The sequence below is a fragment of the Hemiscyllium ocellatum genome, chromosome 39 (assembly GCF_020745735.1).
Source record: "Hemiscyllium ocellatum isolate sHemOce1 chromosome 39, sHemOce1.pat.X.cur, whole genome shotgun sequence".
NCBI lineage: Eukaryota > Metazoa > Chordata > Chondrichthyes > Orectolobiformes > Hemiscylliidae > Hemiscyllium > Hemiscyllium ocellatum.
Window position 1 is genome coordinate 7,029,089 of NC_083439.1, and position 21,461 is coordinate 7,050,549.

At 39.3% G+C, this 21,461-nt stretch overlaps 2 protein-coding genes across 2 annotated transcripts in view; both read left to right on the top strand.

The window, feature by feature from the left end:
- The window catches only part of iqch (IQ motif containing H), a 160,730-nt gene extending 155,275 nt beyond the window's left edge, over positions 1–5,455 (top strand). The window contains exons 19-21 of the mRNA XM_060852845.1: positions 1,419–1,480; positions 1,894–2,002; positions 5,354–5,455. Coding sequence (XP_060708828.1) covers positions 1,419–1,480; positions 1,894–2,002; positions 5,354–5,455 — 273 coding nt within the window. The remainder of the gene's footprint in view (positions 1–1,418; positions 1,481–1,893; positions 2,003–5,353) is intronic.
- A 10,683-nt stretch (positions 5,456–16,138) lies between these two features.
- Positions 16,139–20,183, top strand: c39h15orf61 (chromosome 39 C15orf61 homolog). The gene is made up of 3 exons (XM_060853148.1): positions 16,139–16,203; positions 18,409–18,747; positions 19,452–20,183. Exons 2-3 carry the CDS (start codon positions 18,411–18,413, stop codon positions 19,577–19,579), a joined length of 465 nt encoding a protein of 154 aa, XP_060709131.1. The 5' UTR covers positions 16,139–16,203; positions 18,409–18,410; the 3' UTR covers positions 19,580–20,183.
- The last annotated feature ends 1,278 nt before the right edge of the window (positions 20,184–21,461 follow it).

Below are 21,461 nucleotides of genomic sequence, written 5' to 3' on the forward strand. Positions count from 1 at the left end.
TTAATCCAGAGACTCAGCTAATGTTCTGGGGACCTGGATTTGAATTCTGGAAGATGGTGGAATTTTAATTCATTAAAAAATCTAAAACAAGAATCTATTGATGATCATGAAACAATTGCCAATTGTCAGAATAACACATCTGGCTTACTCAAGTCCTTCATTGACCTTCTTCCTGCACTGTTGGATATTTCTCCTGATTGTGGTGACCACATGGTCTTTGTAGCCACCTCGGGTCCAATGGGCAGGGTCTGAATGGCACAGCCTCATCTGGCTGTCCTCAGGGAAGAGGATGGTCCTCCTTTCGAGATGTATCATAACACCCTTGGTATCTCCTGATCCCTGTGAACAAGCAAGTACCAATTTCTCCTTTTGTACCATGCCAGGGGCAAATGTCTGCAAATATGCAGGACAGCTCAACTGCCATCACTTGACAAAGTACACAACAGCCTTTAGAATATAGTATCGATAACGTGGTGGTATATCCCAGGATATTCCAGCAGTGGTAGTACTTCCAGCTATGGCACATGGGAGAACCAGGCGAGAATCGGATGAGACAGATCCCAAAGAGGCTTGGTATGTAGTGAATGAGGCACGTTTGGGATGATAGCGTGAGGAAACCTGCTTGCCGTCACAAGAGAAACCCTCCATGATACATGACAAAATGTTATTCTGCCAAAATGTGATAAGATTCAGTCCCTCTGGTTCTTCTGTCACTACCTTAAACCTAAACTTTTTGGTTTCTGCCTTTCCTGCTAATGAAAAGTTTTGTTTTATTATTTACTCCATTGAAGATGTTTATAATTCGAACAGCTTTAATAAATCTTCTCACAACGTTCTCGTTTGTAAGGAGGACAATCCCAGCTTCTCTTGTTTTATATATATCGTCAAATTTAATAGTTTTATTTAATCTGGGGTTATTGGTTACTTTCTGTGTCATTGATGAGCCAAATTAATCACACTGAAGGATGAGCTCCGTATATTAATGCAATAGATAGCACAACTTACCCTGGATAACTGGGTAAGAACTTGTTTTCAACTAATATTCATTTGTCTGGGGAAATTGTAGACCCATGAACTTGATACATTCCAGGTCACAAGTACAACGATTTCTCAGTTTGATCATCATATACTATGGGGTTTGCCTATCTCAACAAGTGCAATAGTTATCAGCAAGTAGGAAAAATCATCCAAGGATGCTGTTCAGCATGCAATCACGTCTGCAGGATTGAGTGTTGGGTGGAGTTCAGGCTTAGTTATGGGATGTCCTCTGTGGTGGAATAGTGAGCCAAGTCTCACTCTCACATCCATTTTGCTGCAAGTCAAATGGCTTCACAGGAAGAAGGAAAAAAAGCTCAAGGGATTCTCCATAACATGATTATCTTAAAGGGCATGAGATCTAATACTTTCTGCTTTTACAGGAAAGACAAGGGACCGTATTTATACTTCATGAAGATAATAAGAAGGATCGCTTGGGGATGGTGTAAGTCTACCATTTACTACAAATGCACATTTTGTAACTCCCAAGTTTGTGTACAAGGAACAAGCTTTTGACAGCAATTATCTTCTGTTGTAATATTTTGCATGTAGAGACATTGTTTCACAAGACTGCTAGTCATTCCCTAACTCTGTAGGATTTCATCTTACCATCCAGTTGAGTTAACCTATTGCTATTCAACGGTGTATTGATTAATAAAACATATTTATTGTGCAAATCCTTCAGTTGACATGTAAAAGCAGTACCTCATCTTTCATATTTCCCAGAAGATTTGTGCCCCGCGAGAATGAAAGTGCTCATTAAATTCCATCAGCACTTCCCTGAAATGAGACTGTGATTGTTTTTAAGCATGTAAAGGGAATCATTAGTAAACTCATTTGTTTGTATATCATTAACAGAACAATCGGGGAAGATCTCCAGGGGGCTCTGCTGACCTTTGCTCGTAATCTCTCTGTCATTCATCAGGAAATAACAGCACCTAATGTGCAATTGGAGAACAATTTTCAGGTGAGGTGTTAATTAACTAATGTTTTGCTGTTAATTTTTGTACAGTTTATTAACATAGAAATGTTTTAAGATTGCACAGTGATTGGAAGCAAGGTGTCATTCAACCTTCAGAAGTCAACAATAACTGCAGTTCAATACCTGTGAATCCAAGTTTACTGACTGACCATGGATCACTTAGTCATTGCAGGAAGATGAAGCACAGTCAGCAGCAAAATTCGTCTCTCTATTTTATTAAAATATAAATGTGATTTGAGCACACTAAATATTTGTATAATATATCAATGACAGTGATCCTTTAAATTCTTTTCCATTTTCTCAACCTTCTCTGAGTGACACCAATTGAGTAATAGCTTTATGTACAATGAAAGTACTCCATTGGTCACCGCATTATAAGAAGGATGTAGAAGCTTTGGAAAAGGTGCAGAGGAGATTTACTAGGATGTTCCCTGGTATGGAGGGACGGTGTTACGAGGAAAGGCTGAGGGACTTGAGGCTGTTTTCGTTAGAGAGAAGAAGGTTGAGAGGTGACTTAATAGAGACATATTAGATAATCAGAGGGTTAGATAGGGTGGACAGGGAGAGCCTTTTCCAAGTATGGTGAAGGCGAGCACGAGAGGGCATAGCTTTAAATTGAGGGGTGATAGATATAGGACAGATGTCAGAGGTAGTTTCTTTACTCAGCGTAGTAAGGGTATGGAATGCTTTGCCTGCAACGGTAGTAGATTTGCCAACTTTAAGTCGTCATTGGACGAGCATATGGACGTACATGGAATAGTGTAGGTTAGATGGGCTTCAGATTGGAATGACAGGTCGGTGCAACATCGAGGGCCGAAGGGCCTGTACTGCGCTGTAATGTTCTATGTTCCAATACCTCAGTCAAATCATCAGTTTTCATGGATAAGCCTAAACTGCAAGCGTCTGTCGCAAAATACAGTTCCCAAATATCTAAAAATACAGATTTTTAAAATTGTATCATTGGAGAGACAGTGGCATAGTGATAATGTCACTAGACTAGTAATCCAGAGGTGCAGGCAAATTCCCTGGGGAATTGGCTTCAAATCCCACCATGGGAAATAATCTGAAATTGAAAATTAGTTTTAGTTTTGTTGATCATGGAACAGATTGTTGTAAAAAGTCACGTGGTTGACTGATTTCCTTTAGGGAAAAAATATCTGCTGTTCTTACTGGGTCTGGCTTACATATGACTCCAGATTCACACCAATGTGTCTGACTCTTAACTGTTCTTTGAAGGAGCTAGGAAGCTACTCAAGGGAAACCATGGATGGATGATGAATGCTGGTCTTGCCAGCGATACCTACATCCTATGAAAGAATAAAGAAAAAAATGAGTGTAATTGACAAGCCAACATTTGTTGCTTCTACCCACTTTCCTTTGAGAAACTGCTGGTCCCATCTAGTGGTCAGTCCACAGTGCCATTATTAAATAAGCTCTAGGATATTGACCCAGCTAAAGGAAAGGACTGGGGATATAGTTCCAAGTCAGAATGCTGATTGGCTTGGAGGGTAACTTGAAGGTGGTGGTGTTCCCATGCATTTGCCACCCTTATCCTTCTAGTCATGGAGGTTCTGTGTTTGATGGTGCAGTCAAAGAAGGGTTAGGGATTTACTGCAGTGCATTTTGTTGTATTATATTCACTGCTGCGACTGTACATTGGTGCTGGGGAGTCTTTAAGGAGGCAGATGGACAGCTCTATCCTTCAGTTAACTGGAATACTTCATCAGAAATGATGTTGGTTTTGGTGAATCTGGTTAGTATTTCTTCACAGTCATTTGTCAGTGATTGCCAGAAGTTAAAGTGCAAGTTCCTTTCATTTTTGGAACTCAGCACTGCAGCTTTCACAGAGTTGTGAGATTCCAAGATTTACCAAGGAGGCATTTCACAAATCTTTTCTTAACTTGAACAAGGCCTTTTCGTAGTTCTTACTTCCCTCAGTCAGGAGATTGCACGACGACAGGCAGGAGTGAGTGGCAGAAGGTTAGGGGGAAGGTTGGAGGGGAGGGGTGGGGGTAAGTGGTGAGGTAGTCAGGAATAAGAGTGGTAGGGGTTTGGGAAAGGGGTGGGCAGGATTGAGGCTGGTGGGGGGTTCTGGGTTAGGGGTTAATGGGTAGGATAGATGATGGATGGTTTAATGTTGTGAGCAGCTTAACGATAGAATGGAACCCGCTTATTGGGCTGGCTGCTTGTTTCCTGTACATTTTTCTTTATGTGCTGTTGTTCTTTCTATCTCTTGAAAATGTTTACTCGTAGTTTAAATCACATGATCTTCAGTCTTAACACCACCATATTTGGTTTTTTTTTCCCCAATAATTATAGAGGTGGTAGGGATATCAAATACGAAGCACTGTCATTAATTGTTTACACTTGGGCACTTCTATTCGGATCCTAACTTTGATCCTAACCATTCTGAACATCAAATTTTTTGACTTAAAAACAAAAGAACTGCAGATGCTGGAAGTCTGAAATAAAAACAGAAATTGCTGGAAAATCTCAGCAGGTTTGGTAGCATCTAGAGAGAAGTCAGAGTTAATGTTTCAGGTTCAGTGACTCCTTCAGGGGAACCCTGAGGTTTTTCAGCACCTTCTGTTTTTGTTTCAAATTTCTTGACTTTTTCAAGGATAACACAGGTAGTACTATTGCCAATTACATAGTTTATTTCAAATTTCAATTCACTGTACAGTGGAATCATCAATATGAATACAAGCCAGTTGATGAGATGGAAAAACTAAGCTACCTTCCTTTATGAATAGATTTTTTTGGCTGCTCAGTCTTACCGATATTCCACCCTTAGTGTCACAGCTGCTCTGTATATTTGTGATCGCACAATTAATAGCCACCTGTTTTTCTCTTTACCCTAAATAAACAAAAGTAGCAATATGCAAAAGAGTCTTGTTTCAGAGTTAAAGTGTCCTTACCTTGGAGTCTGAAGTTCTGGGTTTAATTCACATTTGTCACAGAGGTGTTTATAAAATGTTCAAATAAGGTGATTTAGAAAAAGAATCATAGCAATGTGATTAATCAGACATTAACAATTATGATCAAGATCAGAACTCGCTGTGATGCACTCAGTAGCCTGAACCTACATGAAGAATAGTCCAGTAATCAAGATACTACTGTTTGAACTATACACAGTTTCCAAATGTATCCAGTTTTTGGCAAATTGGAGTGTATGAATGGTAGGAGGGAGAACAGTTGTATTAAAGTCTAGATAAGGGAAGGAAGAAAGCATTCAATGGAAGTTACACTGCTGAGATTTTTGCATGGGGATGGCTATCATATCCTTCTTTGTGGACAATTTAGTAAAGAAGCTAAACATTTATGTTATTGTTACAGGCGGCGATCAAAGACATTGAGTTAATCCTTGGAGTTACAGTAGTGAACAAGTCCTACATTAAAGAAGATCACTCAACCACTGCATTAAAGGCTCTAACTTGAAGATCCTAATTCAGAGAAACTGTAGCTATGCACCAACATTCCGGATTACCTCAGCTCCAATTCCAACTTTGTCACACTGGGATGCTGGCCTACTGTCAATGATTCCAAAAAAACCCTGCAATATTATTCAATCATTTTTTAAATATAGTTGGACCTATGGAAGGAGTCCAAGAACACCTGTTTTTCACATCAGATTATTCTGAAAATGATCGTTAGCTCAAAATCACAATTAAAGTGTTCAAGATGAGTTAAAAAGGACACATTTTCCATGTTGGTGATATAAATGCTCGATGGCTTTCAAATAATTCTATTTTTCCATCGTTTAAATTCTTCTATTTTTCCCTGTTCCCCTTGGACTAGCACACACTGTTTGAAACATCAGTAAATCTATTTGCAGGACCCTGCATATGTCACTTTATAGCCAGTAGGAGGTGCACAAAATCAATCCAAAATGATTCATTTGTGATCAAAAGGGCAAAGTAATTCTTCTTTCACGTGTAAGCCCTTAGTTGCTCAGCCAACTATTGTTGACAGATTCATGCCTTATTTAATTAGCATTACCAATGTTGTTCCTGAACATCTTTAGGGTTTTGGTACAATTACAATATAAGAGGGATAAGAGGGAAATTTATTCTTTCATTAGCCTGGAAGCACATGAAGAATGTGCTCTGGATTGAGCATACAGCAGAATATGTTCTGGATTGTTTCTTGAATTTTTAAAAATTTGTTACATGAGCAGTGACCTGTTCTCCCACTGTTAGAAATACATTAACAGATTTCCAGAACTTAAGTATTATTTTCCCTAGTCCTCCTTCCAGTTGGTGATGTCCCATGCCAATGGTCATAATGATTTACAAAATAACAAACACACCATGTAGCACAATGTAAAATAAAAATAAATTTTTATATCTTGACAACCTTTTCCCAGAAAAATGTAAAGTGTCTCCTTCAAAGTTGCAGCTATATCTAACTTGGTTATCTCTTCAAGGCCATAATTTGTATTTTTGGTGATGAACTGTTTAAATGAGTCATGGGTGTCATTGAGACATATAGCACGGAAGCAGACCCTTCTATCCAACTCATCCATGCTGACTAGAAATCCTAAACTAATCTAGTCCCATTTGCCAGCACTTGGCCTATATCCCTCTAAATGTCTCCTCTTCATATACCCAACTAGGTGCCTTTTAAATGTTGTATTTGTACCAGCCTCCACCACTTACTCTGGCAGCTCATTCCATTCACACACCACACTCTCTGTTAAAAAAATTGCCCCTTAGGTCCCTTTTAAATTTTTCACTCTCACCCTAAACCTATACCCTCTAGTTCTGGACTCCCCCACCCTAGGGAAAAGACCTTGTCTATTTACCCTATCCATTTCCCTCATGATTTTATGAACCTCTATAAGATCATCCCTCAGCCTCCAACACTCCAGCGAAAACAGCCCCAGCTTATTCAGCCTCTCTTTATAGCTCAAACCCTCCAACCCTGGCAATATCGTTGTAAGTCTTTTCTGAACCCTTTAAAATGTCACAACATTGTTCCTATAGGAGGGAGTTGGACCCAATATTCCAAAAGTGGCCGAATCAATGTCCTGTACAGCCACAACATGACCTCCCAACTCCTATACTCAATGCTCTGTCCAATAAAGGAAAGCATTTCAAATTCCTTCTTCACTATCCTATCTACCTGTGAGATCTGACATTAGGTACAAGCTAATTGCTGTTACTGAAGAACGTTTATCTCATGTTTGACAGCTGTTTATAAATAGGAGAAAGTGAAGACTGCAGATGCTGGAGATCAGTGCTGAAAATGTGTTGCTGGAAAAGCGCAGCAGGTCAGGCAGCATCCAAGGAGCAGGAGAATCGACGTTTCGGGCATGAGCCCTTCTTCAGGAACCTTCTTCAGCAGACTGACACTGTGAACACTAGATTTGGAGGAATATGTTTATCAAGCATATCTCTGCAAAATAAAACCTTATAAATGTGCCAGGAATAGGTTCCCTTTTCATCCTTCATCCTGAAAAAGGGCTCATGCCCAAAACGTCGATTCTCCTGTTCCTTGGATGCTGCCTGACCTGCTGCGCTTTTCCAGCAACACATTTTCAGTTGTTTATAAATACCCAACTCCTCCCCTTTAGGCATCTGAAAGACATCAAAACATGGCAGGTATTGACTATATCTTTGAAAATACTTTGACAATCATGATTTATTATCATTTGATGGATATGAGGCTTGAACTGCTCGAATGCAAGTGTGATATGGACTTGGTACATGCAGCACTTTCAAATGTGATACATTGAGGTTGACAAATGTGCTCGACACAGAACACTTAGATGAATGTTTTTGGGAATAGACTAGTTATCCTTCTCTGGAATTTGGATTCCTTTTGGATTAAAAAAAATACAGGTGCATTTGAATTATGACTCAGTGCAGCCTAAATCCTGGAAGAATTACATAGAACATTTCTAGGCATGTTGGTCTCCTTTTCTTACATTGGAAGCTTATCCCAAGTATCTCACTGGTTGATTGGTTATTCCCAACATCAAGTGCAGCCTCCTAACAAGTTACACCTGGCATTCTATTCAGGAATTCCAGAAAGTATTGATAGTGGATTAATTTGAGAGCATATTAAAACCAGGAGCCCTATAAAACTATTTGCCCTGTGTCAATTTCAGTACTTGTGATCTAATTTCTGGTCTTATCATTCCTGTGAACTAAAAGGTGCAATGGCAGAGGCTGGTTTATTTTTTATACCATTTTTTCCATCATTTTTCAATTTGCTGGTTTTGTTTTATTTCTTTGTCTTTCATTGCTGAAGACACAGGCTCTCACTGGAGTTCACTTCCTCAAACTCCCAGCAGCTCCCTCCAATAGCCATTCATCAAGTATGAGCTTAAATGGTGATTTATTCAAGTGGCTGGTCATCCTGGACTAGGATAAACATGTCCCTACACAATATTGACAGTAGGAATTAAATAATATTCAGGGCACATAAATGGCTGATTATTCTCCTGCCAACAATTCTAGCCCAGTCTGACTAAGACTGGATGTAGGGATCATAATTTGACACTGGTGGCAAAAGTTAAATAAAAACCAGAAAACACCCTGTGTCCTCATTCCTGAGAATCTTGCCACATTATGAATGCTAACCATTTGAAGATAGTTCCCTAAATACACTCTGATCTCTTGAGGCTAGATTCATGTGACCTTGGAAACCTATTATTCAACTCTATTGCCTTGCAGAGCCAACACCCTCCAACCATCTCAGCAGTAAAGGAAACAGCGTGTCCTGTGCAGTTGCTGACTATTTGTTCAAAACTGTATATGATTAGCTTGCTCCTTTCTGATGGGGGTTAATTGACCTAACCTCTCCATCACTTGCTGCGAATCTGTTTATTGAGAAAATTATACCAGCTAATTAACATATTTTGAGAGTAGACCCAACAGTAACATCAAATGTAAGAATATCTGCTCGGTATTGCATTGCCTGAATATATTCTGTCTGTCTCATTAACATATTTAACAATAGATGCCTTTCACAAATTATTAATTATTCATCTGATTACAATATTCCACAAACACAACCCTCTTCCAAACCTTAGAACTAGTCAGTCGATTACCATATTGCACAATGACTCTCTTCTTCTGTACCATAGTATTATTCATGTAATTATTGTAGGAAAGGGACACAGCTGATCCTATTTGGACCAGTTTGTAATATCTTCAAATGCCCGGCCTAATGTTTCTGTCAACTGCTATTCAAGTCCTAACCCATACTGTGTCAATGTGGCCTCAAGGTTACTTTTAAAATTCAAGCCTCCCCCATCCCAACACTACCCCACCTCCCCCCAACTCACAGTTAATTGTCAAAGATCACCTTGACAGCCTGTACATGTATGGTCACATGCCCAACATGTAGCATCCTGTTTTTCACTAGTTTCATGATTTTCAGTGGTAATGGTTGTTAATTTTACATCTTAGAAAAGATAAACTCTCTTGATAAGAGCTATGAAGTATGCCCTAACAGTACAGGTGTACATCATAAGGACTGGACTGAAAACAAAATGCAGAGATATCAGTAGGTTTTGCAGCAGTAGATTAGAGTCAGAAACAGAATTAATATTTTGAGTTCAAAATGCTTCTTGTTCGGATCCAAAGTAGACTCATAACAAATTTGAAATATTAGCTCTGTTTTTCTCTCTCCACAGATGTTGCCAGGCCTGCTGAGTTTCTCCAGCACTTTCCGTTCCTAAATCGGCTTTCCCTGAGCCCAGGAGCCATAAAGGAACTGCGACAAACTTTATCTTAATTTTACTTATTTTTATTATTATGTATGACTTCTGTCATTGACGTAGGTGCTATGGTGAGGCAACTTATAAAACTTTTCACTGTATTTTTCATGTAAAAGTACACGTGACAATAAATTTCTATTCTATTCTATACTATTCTATTTTTATTTCAGGTTTCCAGCATTCAGATTATTCTACTTTTATTTTGCCATAATGACTGACCTGTTTGGTGGACTCAAGAAACAATATTAGCATTTAATTTTATATCATTTATTCATTCATGGGATGTGAGCATTGCTTTCTAGGTCAGCATTTATTGCCCATTCCAGATTACCCTGGAAAAGGTGGTGATGAGTTGCCTTTTTGAACGGTAGAACAAACTGATGGAGTACACATAGAATCTCTTGAAGGACAGATAATGTCACGATCTATAATTATTTAAATGTCCCACTCTTAAACCTTAAAAAAGATCAAGCTGCAGTTGTCAGTGAGAGTTTAAAAATTCCTGATGTACAACCTTCACTGACAGGTCATCCGGTGTAAGTTAGAAATCAGTATCTGTTTACTTTCTTTGTTCACATTTTCTCAAGGACTTTTATTATGTCATTGTAAATGCTTTGCTGGGTAAGCTACAATTTCTCAGCAGGGAGGTACTGTGTTCAGAGCTTGGTTGACAGTTTAGCAGGGCTATTAAAGGATTTGGTCTCTTTGATGTGAGATCTAAATAGGAGCTTGTTTGTTTTTATAAGACATTAACCGCATGTGATTTATAAGCTTTGAATACATTTCATAAATTGACGTCTTTTCATTATCAAGTGTGCACAGGTAAAAGCTATGCTGGATTTGTAAAATGTTAAGTTTTTTTCATCTCCACTTGACTCCTGAAGTCCACACATGGAGGAAACTGGGTGAATGGTTATGAAGGAAGTATTTGGGTGGATGGGCCTGGTGCTATGAGGGGATACGGGCAGTGAGTAGAGAGTGAGAAAGTTAACACTTGGTAAAATGACTGGAACATAGTCCCTGAGGTTTGAAATGGGTCTTCCAAACTGCCCGCTTTGGCATTTACCCACCTTCCTGGGCTGCCTACCTCTGCCTGTTGCTGCTTGTTAGGTCAGTGGCCCTGGCATTATTCTGCCTCTGCCTCTCTGAATTGAAAACTGAACAAGTCAGGCTCTTTTGGCAAGCCAGAAGATTTCCTGAAATGAGCTCTCCAAAACAATAGTGAAAATCCAATGCTAAGAGCTATTATATTATGCGAGCATCTATAGCTAAATGAAGGATTTACAGATCTAAGGTAGCTCAACAAAGCAACAATGTGTGTGCCAACTGCACCAACAGGCTCCTAATGTTAAGAGAAAACCTGGTTACGTTCATCGTGATATAATGTTATTTGCTGTTGACAGTCAAATGTGGCTTACCATTGTATTGGGGTTATATTTTGCACAGTGTAAAGTAAACAATCTAGTTCAGTCAGATGAAGGTATTCAACCTTGTGTTATAGTATAACTGGCCCATAGGGAATATTAAGTATTAAGTGTCACAGTTATCTTCTGTTGGTTTAATTGTATCTTTGTATGCTTTTACATTGTTTGTTACCAAAGTTATATTTTGACACCATAACACCATATGTAGGGAATTTTGCTTGTGTTTCTCAATGATGTTAATGGAGAAGGGGCTATACACTCAATGATTGTTTCTGACGGGTAGTTCTAAAGCTAACTATCTAAACCAGGCCTGACTGATATGCTTGTCAAGACTGTTATAATGTTCAGGATTATATGGCAATTCAAACGAATAAAGCTTCCCTACAACAACAAATTACTGACTGGTTCATTCAACAAATGAACCCTTTTCCCTGAACAGACCAATCTAATTACCTGTACATTATTGTATGTTCTTTCACAGAAATTCTTCCTTGAGATTGTTAGTGCCAAATCATGGTCACAAGCATAGACACCACTCTGCAAAAACGAACAAAGAATGTAATTTATGTTAACAGCAATTTTGAAATTAATATTGTATTTTCTAGTGATTTGTGTATTTAGTGTTTTCCTAAATTAGATTTGTTCTTTTCATTTGAATCATAAGTTTGAAATTCCATCACTTTTGCAACAGAGTTATAAGTATTTAAAAATTCAATTATTTTGCATTAATTTCAATGGCAACTCCACAAAACAAAGTTCGGTATTCTTCCCTTTTGGTTCATACAACCCATAATTATTGGCATTACCAAGTTTGCTATGATGCCTGAAGCCTAGGTGCATGAAGTCTGGAGATACCAACTCTGGTTAGAAACATCTGAACATCTGGAGGGTTCCTAGGCGGAAGGTGAGGTGCTCTTCCTCCAACCGTTGTGTTGCTATGGTCTGGTGATAGAGGAGTCCAAGGACCTGCATGTCCTTGGTGGAGTGGGAGAGGGAGTTGAAGTGTTGAGCCACGGGGTGGTTGGGTTGGTTGGTCCGGGTGTCCCAGAGGTGTTCTCTGAAACGTTCCGCAAGTAGGTGGCCTGTCTCCCCAATATAGAGGAGGCCACATCGGGTGCAGCGGATGCAGTAAATGATGTGTGTGGAGGTGCAGGTGAATTTGTGGCGGATATGGAAGGATCCCTTGGGGCCTTGGAGGGAAGTGAGGGGGGAGGTGTAGGCGCAAGTTTTGCATTTCTTGTGGTTGCAGGAGAAGGTGCCAGGAGTGGAGGTTGGGTTGGTGGGGAGTGTGGACCTGACGAGGGAGTCACGGAGGGCGTGGTCTTTTCGGAACGCTGATAGGGGAGGGGAGGGAAATATATCCCTGGTGGTGGATTGAGGCCTCATTCCTGATGAAGGGCTTGTGCCTGAAATGTAGATTCTCCTGCTCCTCGGATGCTGCCTGAACTGCTGGTCTTTTCCAGGACCACCACCTCGTCTCTGATCTCTGGCATCTGGAGTCCTGACTTTCTCCTTGGAAACCTGGCTGTTTGCTTGAAGCAGTAACGTTGTGTTTGGCCTGTATGTTCCTGGCCATGGTGCAGATGTGAGATTGATGTAACACAGTGCCACACAGCAACATGTCCACCTTCTTGACTGATTATTGTAAATAACCATGACACATTACCTCACTTTATGTCCGCACTAAAGAGTAAGTCAAGAAAGACTTACTGTGGGCTTTTAAGTTCTGGTTGATGGGGCAAAATTCAAAAAAGGCAGAAAAGAGACGCTTTGAGTATTGAAGCAGGCAGAAATGAGCGGGCACGAAGAAAATTAGGGATCAACCCTGGTTGAATCCATGAGATGGGTATGCGTCCAATGTGCAAAGTGGCAGCAACATTGCAATGAAAGATGCCAGTGCACTCCAAGGTGCACAGCCATATTGTAAGTGGATTGGAGATGTATCATGTTGATGCAGTGAGCCTGGTTTGTGTCAGTTGCCAATATCCATGGACAGAAGATGCAAGTAGTAACTGCCCATGGAGTGTGCCCTGAGATGTTCGTGCTGGAGGTAGAGGATAAGCAAGGTTGCCAGGTAGCTGCACGTCAGGAAATGTTGCTAAGAGTCACTCAGTGGATCAGGCAGCATGTGCGACGAGAGAGAATCAGTTATTGTTTCGAGTTCCATGTGACTTAATCAGAACTGAAAGACATTGGAAATCAATGTTTTCTTGTGCACACACCATGTTCCACAAAGGACTTAGATTTATACCTTTACACCCCAAACTCGATGAATTTCAAGTACAACATGATGCTGAATTCTTTTTTAGTTGCCCTTTTCTCCACATCCGCAGAGTCTTAGATATGTACAACACAGAAACAGACCCTTCAGTCCAACTCGTCCATGCTGGCTAGATATCCTAAACTTATCTAGTACCATTTGCCAGCACTTGATCTATATCACTCTAAACTCCTCCTATTCATATACTCATCCAGATGCCTTTTAAATGTTGTAATTGTACCAGCCTCCACCACTTCCTCTGGTGGCTCATTCCATACATGCACCACCCTCTGCATGAAAAAGTTGCCCCTTAGGTCCTTTTTAAATTTTTCCCTCTCATCCTAAACCTATTCCCTCTAGTTCTGGACTCCCCCACCCCAGGGAAAAGACCTTGTCTATTTACCCTATTCATGCCCCTCATGATTTTATAAATTTCAATAAACTCAGCTTCTGATGCTCCAGGGAAAACAGCCCCAGCCTATTCAGCCTCTCCCCTTAGCTCAAACCCTCCAACTATTGGCAACATCCTTGTAAATCCTTTCTGAACCCTTTCAAGTTTCACAACATTGTTCCCATAGGAGGGAGACCAGAATTGCATGCAATACTCCAAAAGTGGACGGAACAATGTCCTGTACAGCTGCAATACGACCAGCCTTCTCACAGCCACACTGACCCTTTCACCTATATCCAATACTGCCCCTCACTAGACTGCCCTCCCTGGCCTTTTTCTGCTTCCCTCAATCACTTTAACCTGTCTCCCTCCCTCTGAACTTTCTGCACTCCATTCTCTCAGGTCTAGCCCTGACCTTGTTACCAAACCTACCAATAAGGGTGGTGCTGTTGTCTCTTACAGAGACTGAGTGCCAACTCTCAGATACTTCTCTATCTCTCCCTGAATCATAACTCACCACTGAACACAAAGCCACTGTTTCCAGGACCATCACTGGCCTCATCTATGGAGATTTACTTTCCACTGTGTTGTCGCTTCATTGTCCCTCAGACCCTCACAGATCATTTCTACCTCCTTCCCAAAATCTGTAAATAAGTCTATCTTGATACACCCATCATTTTAGCCTGTTCCTGTCCCACTGAACTTATTTCTTCTGACCTTGATTCTATTAATCCCCCACCCCCATTCATTTCTTCTCAATAACATTTGTGATTTTTCTGATGTTTTAAGCCTATTTCAGAAATTTAGTTTTCTTACCCTAGCCATCTCCTCTTCACCATAGAAATGCAATCCCTCTACACTAGTTCCATTTTCCAGCACTTGTCCATAACCTTGAATGTTATGACTTTTCAAGTGCTCACCCAAGTACTTTTTAAAGAACGTGAGATTACCCACCTCTAAAAGCCTTGCAAGCAGTGCGTTCCAGACCTCCTCCACTCTCTGAGTGAAAGAAGTTTTCCTCAATTCCCTGTAAATCCTCTGCATATCACCTTAAAAATACGCCCTCTTGTTACTGACCCTTCAAATAAGAGAAACAGCTGCTTCCTATCCACCCTGTCTATGTCCCTCATCATCTTATACATCTCTATCAGATTCCTGTTAGACCTTCTCTGCTTCAAAGAAAACAACTTGAGCTTAGATAGCTTCTCTTCATAGTAAAAGAACTCCTTCTCAGGCAACACCTTGGTGAATTTCCTCTGCAACAGCTCCAGTGTAATCATGTCGTTCCGATAGTGGTGCAGTTACCAGAACTGGACGCAGCACTTCAGCTACGGCCTAACCAAAGTTCTGTACAGTTTCAGGTTAACCTCCTGGCTGTTATAATTTATGCCTTAACTGATAAAATCAAGCATCCCATATGCCTTCTTAACTACTTTATTAACCTGTCCTGCTATCTTCAGGGATTCATGGACAATCACCCCAAAGATCCCTCAGTTTGTTTGAGCTTTCTAGTGTCCTACCATTTATTGAGTTACTCCCTTGTTTTGTTACTTCTTCCAAACTGCATCACCTCACACTGATCAGTGTTAAATTCTATTTCATAGTTATAGAGATGTACAGCATGGAAACAGACCCTATGGTCCAACTGTCTATGCCGACCAGCTATCCCAAATTAATCTTGTCCCATTTACCAGCATCTATCAAGATCTACCCATCTTACCAATCGGTGTATATCTTCCGGTTACTTAATACTTTGTTCCTCAATGTTAACCATCTGTCCAATCCAAGGGAACCAACACTCATCCCTATGATGTGCCACTGACCACCAGCCTCCAGTCTCACAAACAGTCTTCTACCACCAGCCTCTGTCTTCCAACATTCAGCCATTTGGGATCCACCCTGGATCCCATGGTTGTTTTTACCATGTGGGGAATCTGGGCAAAGGCTTTGCTGAAATTTCTCCCATATTTAATTTTAGTCCGAATTTAAATCAGATTAAACAAATCAGAGCTCTCCTCTGGAGGGAATATTTTGTAATAGAATATTAAAAATGAAATATTAGTTTTATATTTTTTAAATAATTTAATCATGAGTACATAAAAGCTGGAAAAACATATATTTGCAGTAGGAGTTCCAGCTGCTTTTTATTGTTGTTACTGGTGTGTTTTGAAGTAAGCTGGACCGTTCCCAAGTTTTGGAAAATGATACAATAAATTCAGCTTTTCGCCTCTGATTGCAGGCTGGCTGCGGGTGGGAACGGAAAGTCCGGCCGGAACCGATGTGTCGGGGAGTTGCAGCTGTGGGGAATGGGAATGTGGAGGAGGTGAGGTACCATGGTAACGGAGAAGGAGCCGGCAGTTTCCGGGTAACCGCTTCCGGCAAGTGAGTGAGCAACAGGGTCACAAATACCACTGGGGATCCACTGGCCAAGGCCAGGATCTATTAATAATAGGGAACCACTGATCTATATCGGGATCTGTCAGTCAATGAAGGGACCTAATAATACTAGAGATTCCTTAATTAATAAATACATTGAGCGTTTATATTTGGATCCATCAATTGATATAGAAAGCTTTTAGTCCAACCTATCCATCAACCGGGAAAGAAATCTGCATTGGGCTCCATCAGTCAATGCAGAGATCTATTAATCCTAAGGACCCACCAATCAATAAAAGGATGTCTGTATTGGGATCAGTCAACACAGAGAGCTATGGGGGCTCTTGTGACACAGCAGGGATGCCCCTAACTCTGAGCCAGGAGAGCTGGGCTCAAGCCCTACCTATTCCAGAGGGGTGTAATAACATCTCAGAACAAGTTGGTTTAAAAAAAAACAAAGATCTAATAAGACTAATGATTCATCAATCTATATTGGGATCTATCAATCAGTACCGGGATTCAATAGTACCGTGGATCAATTAACCATTACAGTGATCTGTTAATAAAAAGAGGTCTATAAATACTAGGGATCCATCAATCACAACTGGGACTCATCAGTAGTAAGGATTGATGATTGCCATGGATTAATTCAGACTGAGAACTAATCAAAGGGTATTTTCTAAAATAACCATCCATTGTAATGGGATTGTAGGTTCATTAAGGAATAAAGAATATACAACAAATGTATAAACAGCTAGAGGAGACTTTTTCTAGTAACAGAGACATTAACCAATAGGTACTGATTTGGAGTATTTTACTAAAGAAGTGACATTACAAAAGAGGTGATATTAGGAGGAATTTTATCTTATGCTGAGAGTTGCTACGGCCCACAGTGTGTGGTGTGCGAGGGCGGTGAAAGTGAGTTTAGTGGTAGATTTGAAAATGAAATTGGATGGGTGCTTGGAGGAATGGGGAATAGAGGCGATTAGCTATGAATGAGGAAAGATCAGCAAAATGGGATTAACAGAATAGTTCTTTGAAGGCACTAGCTAACAAAGGAACAATGGGACTAACAGCCATCTGTGTAGTATTATTCTATGATACAGTACTTTCCACTAACATTTCTTCTTGAACTTCGCTACCAATTATTGAAGTGTGATTGTTGCTATTTTCTTGACAAATTTGGCAGCCAATTTATACCTAGCAATATTAAATAAACACGAGTCTGATAATTTACCAGTGAAAATAGCTTGTGACATTTTGGGAAAAGAATAAGCATTGACTGGGATACTGGGAACAATTCCCTTGCTCTTCAAAATAATGCTATGAATTCTTTCCAGCCGCACCCAAGAGGGCAGATGCAGCTTCTGTTTAATATCTCGTCTTTAAAAAAGATACTTCTCACAGTATTGTATTCCTTTAGTACTGCAATGAGGATCAAACAAGATGCTAATATAGGGATAGGGATTTGGACAACAATCCATAATTAGCACAAGATTAGGTAATTTTTTTGGTGAAGCAGGTTCGTGATAAATTTCGTGTTCAAAATAGTCACATTTTCACTTAGCAATTCTGTATTTATTGGAGAAATTAGCTGTTGCAAATTATGTCAAGATTTAATACTACTGATTTTATGATTTAATTCAACTATAACTAACAATAGTATTGTGACATTTTTATACTATGTTCACTCAAAATCGTAAAATTTATCATTCCAAATCTGGCCGCTATAAAATTGTTACTGGTGGTAGCAGCATTTTGAAATGATTTAATTAAAACTGTTATACAAGATGCAGAGTGGCCTGAGTGTGATTTTTAAAATTTATGTTCAAATCATTACACTAAATAGCTCAGTGATAACACTGTTGCTCAGGTACTAACCTGATTCCACCTATCTGATGAATCGCAGAAATTGCATGAATGCACAAGCTTCTTAATTTATGAAACGATTTCTTCTGATTGTCTACCATTAGCAGCTAAAACAAACTGCTCCTGCTTTATGTGGATTATTATCTGTAGAAATATTCATCACTGTATCATTTGTTTTGCATTTATTCTCAAGCCTTCATTATTTTCTGGCATTTTCTTGCGTTGAATTTTCTTGTTGCATTTTCTTGTGTTGAATTTGTAGTTGAAAATGGCTGTTATTCATATTTCTCAATAACGATGCTCTGTGGATAATATACTCATCTTGAAACTTTTTTGTTACAGCCATGATTGTGTTAATGAAGAGGATTCATGATGCCCTACTTAAAATAATCTTTTATTCCTTTGGGTCCAATATTGTAAAGCCCAAAGCTTCTGATGTCCTAACACAACATTTACTTCAGAGAAAACTGCCCCATTGGACATCATACTTTGTTAAATACAGCTCTGTGGAAAATGACCAGTTTGGACTCTCCAATTTTAACTGGAATGTCAAAGGGATCAATTATCACATCTTAAGGACAGGTTGCTTCCCATTCATCAAGTACCACTGTTCCATGGCACCCAGATGTAACCTGGAACTAGAGAATACATTCTTCACTGCATTGAAAGTTGTTAACTTGGGTGAGTGTGACAGTTAATGTTGTAAAATTGTTTATGAGATTAGAAGCAGGATAGAGTTCCTCACTTTTGAAAAAATGTTTCCGACACTTTACAGAGAAGATGAAAATCAGCCATGAGTAAAAGAAAGGGGTTTAGATATGTAAAGTTTTGTGAAGCAATTTGACAATAGAAAGTTGGGGGTCAGTGGGAGAAAAGGCAAAAGTTTTAGGGACAATCTCATTGACTATGGAGCATGATGCCTAAAAGAGTGGCCATCACTGATGTTGCATAGAGAATGGGAATGAATGCACTAAACTGCATAATGTTGCCAGAGGAGTGAAGAGTCTCAGCATAGACAAGAAGCTGAATGATGTGGGGCAAGCACCAATAGAGACATTTGAAGTGAAGGCCAGACATAATTGATATAGAAGGGTACACAGAGCCATTGGAACCAGGATGATGTTAGTCTGGTGTGTTGGTGAGGTGAGGACATGGGATTCTGAAAGTAATTTTTAATCGATGAATGGTTGTGGATTGTCAACAAGGAGAGTACTGGAGATTCAAGCCTGTGGGTCAATGCTTGTGGAATCTGTGGAACAAGAGTCAATGGCTTAAGAGTGAAAAATTTGAGCTTTATCGTAATGAAAGTGCAGCTTTTACACTGCTGAACCGGTTGTACAAAGTAACCACTTGTTTCTTTCCCTCTTCATCCTGAAACCGTCCAGGTATTCCATGTTTAGCTTACGGAATCGGTGCATGGTTTCTTATCAGAGTCACTGAGATTGTTCACACCAGTTCTGGTCCAGTGAACATCTACTTTCTCTACCAGGAAGATGAAGGAGCCATTCACTAAATCTCAAACTGCTAGCAACTTGTCCTGAATTCGCAAAAGGATGAGACTTGAAAGTCTATTTGATAACTGAAAAATAAAGTTATTTTCTGGTAATATATAAAAAAAAGCCTGCAGATTTTTTCTGTAAAAGTTTAAAAACGACTGTGTTCTTTATTGGAATCTTTCAGTTTTGTAAGACATATACATATAGTTGTACAGCATGAACTTTCAAATGACCACTTATGTGATCCTTGATTCTTTAGCAAGGCGATCCTTCTTTAGGTGAGCATTTTATTGAATGTAGGGTTGATTCTTTTCACACCTGATAACTGCAAACTTTTTTTGGATGCAAAAGAAAAATCCCTTCATCACAACAATCACAAGCAACCATCTATGTCAGTGAAGTTGCCATTTTTGTTTAAAATAAAAACAGAAAATGCTAGAAGTACTTAACATGTCAAGTGGTATTTGTGGAGAGGAGAGAAAAACAGTGTGAAGGTTTCAAAGGTTGTGAATTTTGTTTCTCTCTACTGGTGCTCCCATGGTACGTCCAGCATTTTCTGTTTTTATTTCAGATTTTCATCAATCGCACTATTTTGGCTTTGCCATTGGTAACACTGTAATAAGTTGTAAATTGTTTTCTTTTGAGGCTGCACGCAGTGAAGATTATTTTGTATAATACAGTTTACTGTCTCATTGTGTAAGCAATTCTTTTTTCTAATCTTCATTAAACCTTGTTTTGATTTAAAATATTTCAAGTTTTACCCTATTTTCCCTAATCTTTTATATCTGATAAAGTCAGATCAAGAAAACACCAATTTGTTTCTTTTTATGAATAGGGTACTTCTTGTTTTATGGGGAGAATGTGGAAACCCCACACAGACAGTCACCTGAGAGTAGAATCGAACACGGGTCCCTGGTGCTGTGAGGCAGCGATCCTAATCGCTGAGCCACTTTGCTGTCCCCATTTTATCAATACAGTTACACTACTGCATAAGCTGGACTCAACACCAGCTACTTTCTACATTCACTCATAACTATATAATTGTAGTCTGGGCCCTTAAGTCACAAGAGCAGGACATCTCACAACTAGAATTAGAATTATGTTTATTGTCATGTGTACTCATTCAGGGATACAGGAGAACAGTGAAAAGTGCATGAAGTTGCCAATCCTGGCACAGTCTTGGGTACAAAATCTTAGGTACAAAGTGGAAAAAAAAGTTAAACATGACAATGGGTGCTGTACAGTAAGTCAGAAGAAAATTACTTGCAAATAACAAGTAGTGTGTAATCAATAATTAGACTATAAGATGTTGAGCATATCTTGCTGCTTATTGTTGGATGCTGTTTGATTAGCAAATTGATTTCAGAAAATTGTAGGAATTCTACTTGGTTTAAGGTGCTGAACTTACTACATTAATACTTGTGTCAAATACCTCAATAGTTTTTAAAACAAGCAATTGGATTTTTTTAAATCTGAGAACAACCTCAGTGGCAATCTCTACCTTATATTTTAAGCTAGTTCAATTGTAGTTTGAATCAAGATTAAAGGCTAATGAATTTCAGCTTTGTGTTGACATGAATTGTGTAGTGTAATTGGTATTGAAAACTCCAGTTAAAATTCAACTGAAATTGTCCAGATATAATCTCAAATTGATTGTGTTTGGTGCCTGCTGTGTATAACTATTATAAAAGAAATTATTCAACTTCATGTAAACTTTTGAAACTTCAGTTTTCTCTTTATCAATGTCTGTGAACAGTCAATAGCATTCAACTCCATTTTTCTTAGAAATCAAAACAAAGCAAACAATATAACTTAGAACTGCAAGCTGCACATTGGTTCCTGCAACTCAAACTAGTAATGTAAATTCCTACCAAGATGGCTACAATATTTTCATAATTA

Excerpts from the sequence above, each read along its gene's own strand:
- c39h15orf61 (XM_060853148.1), top strand. The coding sequence starts at position 18,411 with ATGATTGTGTTAATGAAGAGGATTCATGATGCCCTACTTAAAATAATC. Across the intron at positions 18,748-19,451 it reads ATTGAAAGTTGTTAACTTGG|GTATTCCATGTTTAGCTTAC; the intron begins GTGAGTGTGACA and ends GAAACCGTCCAG.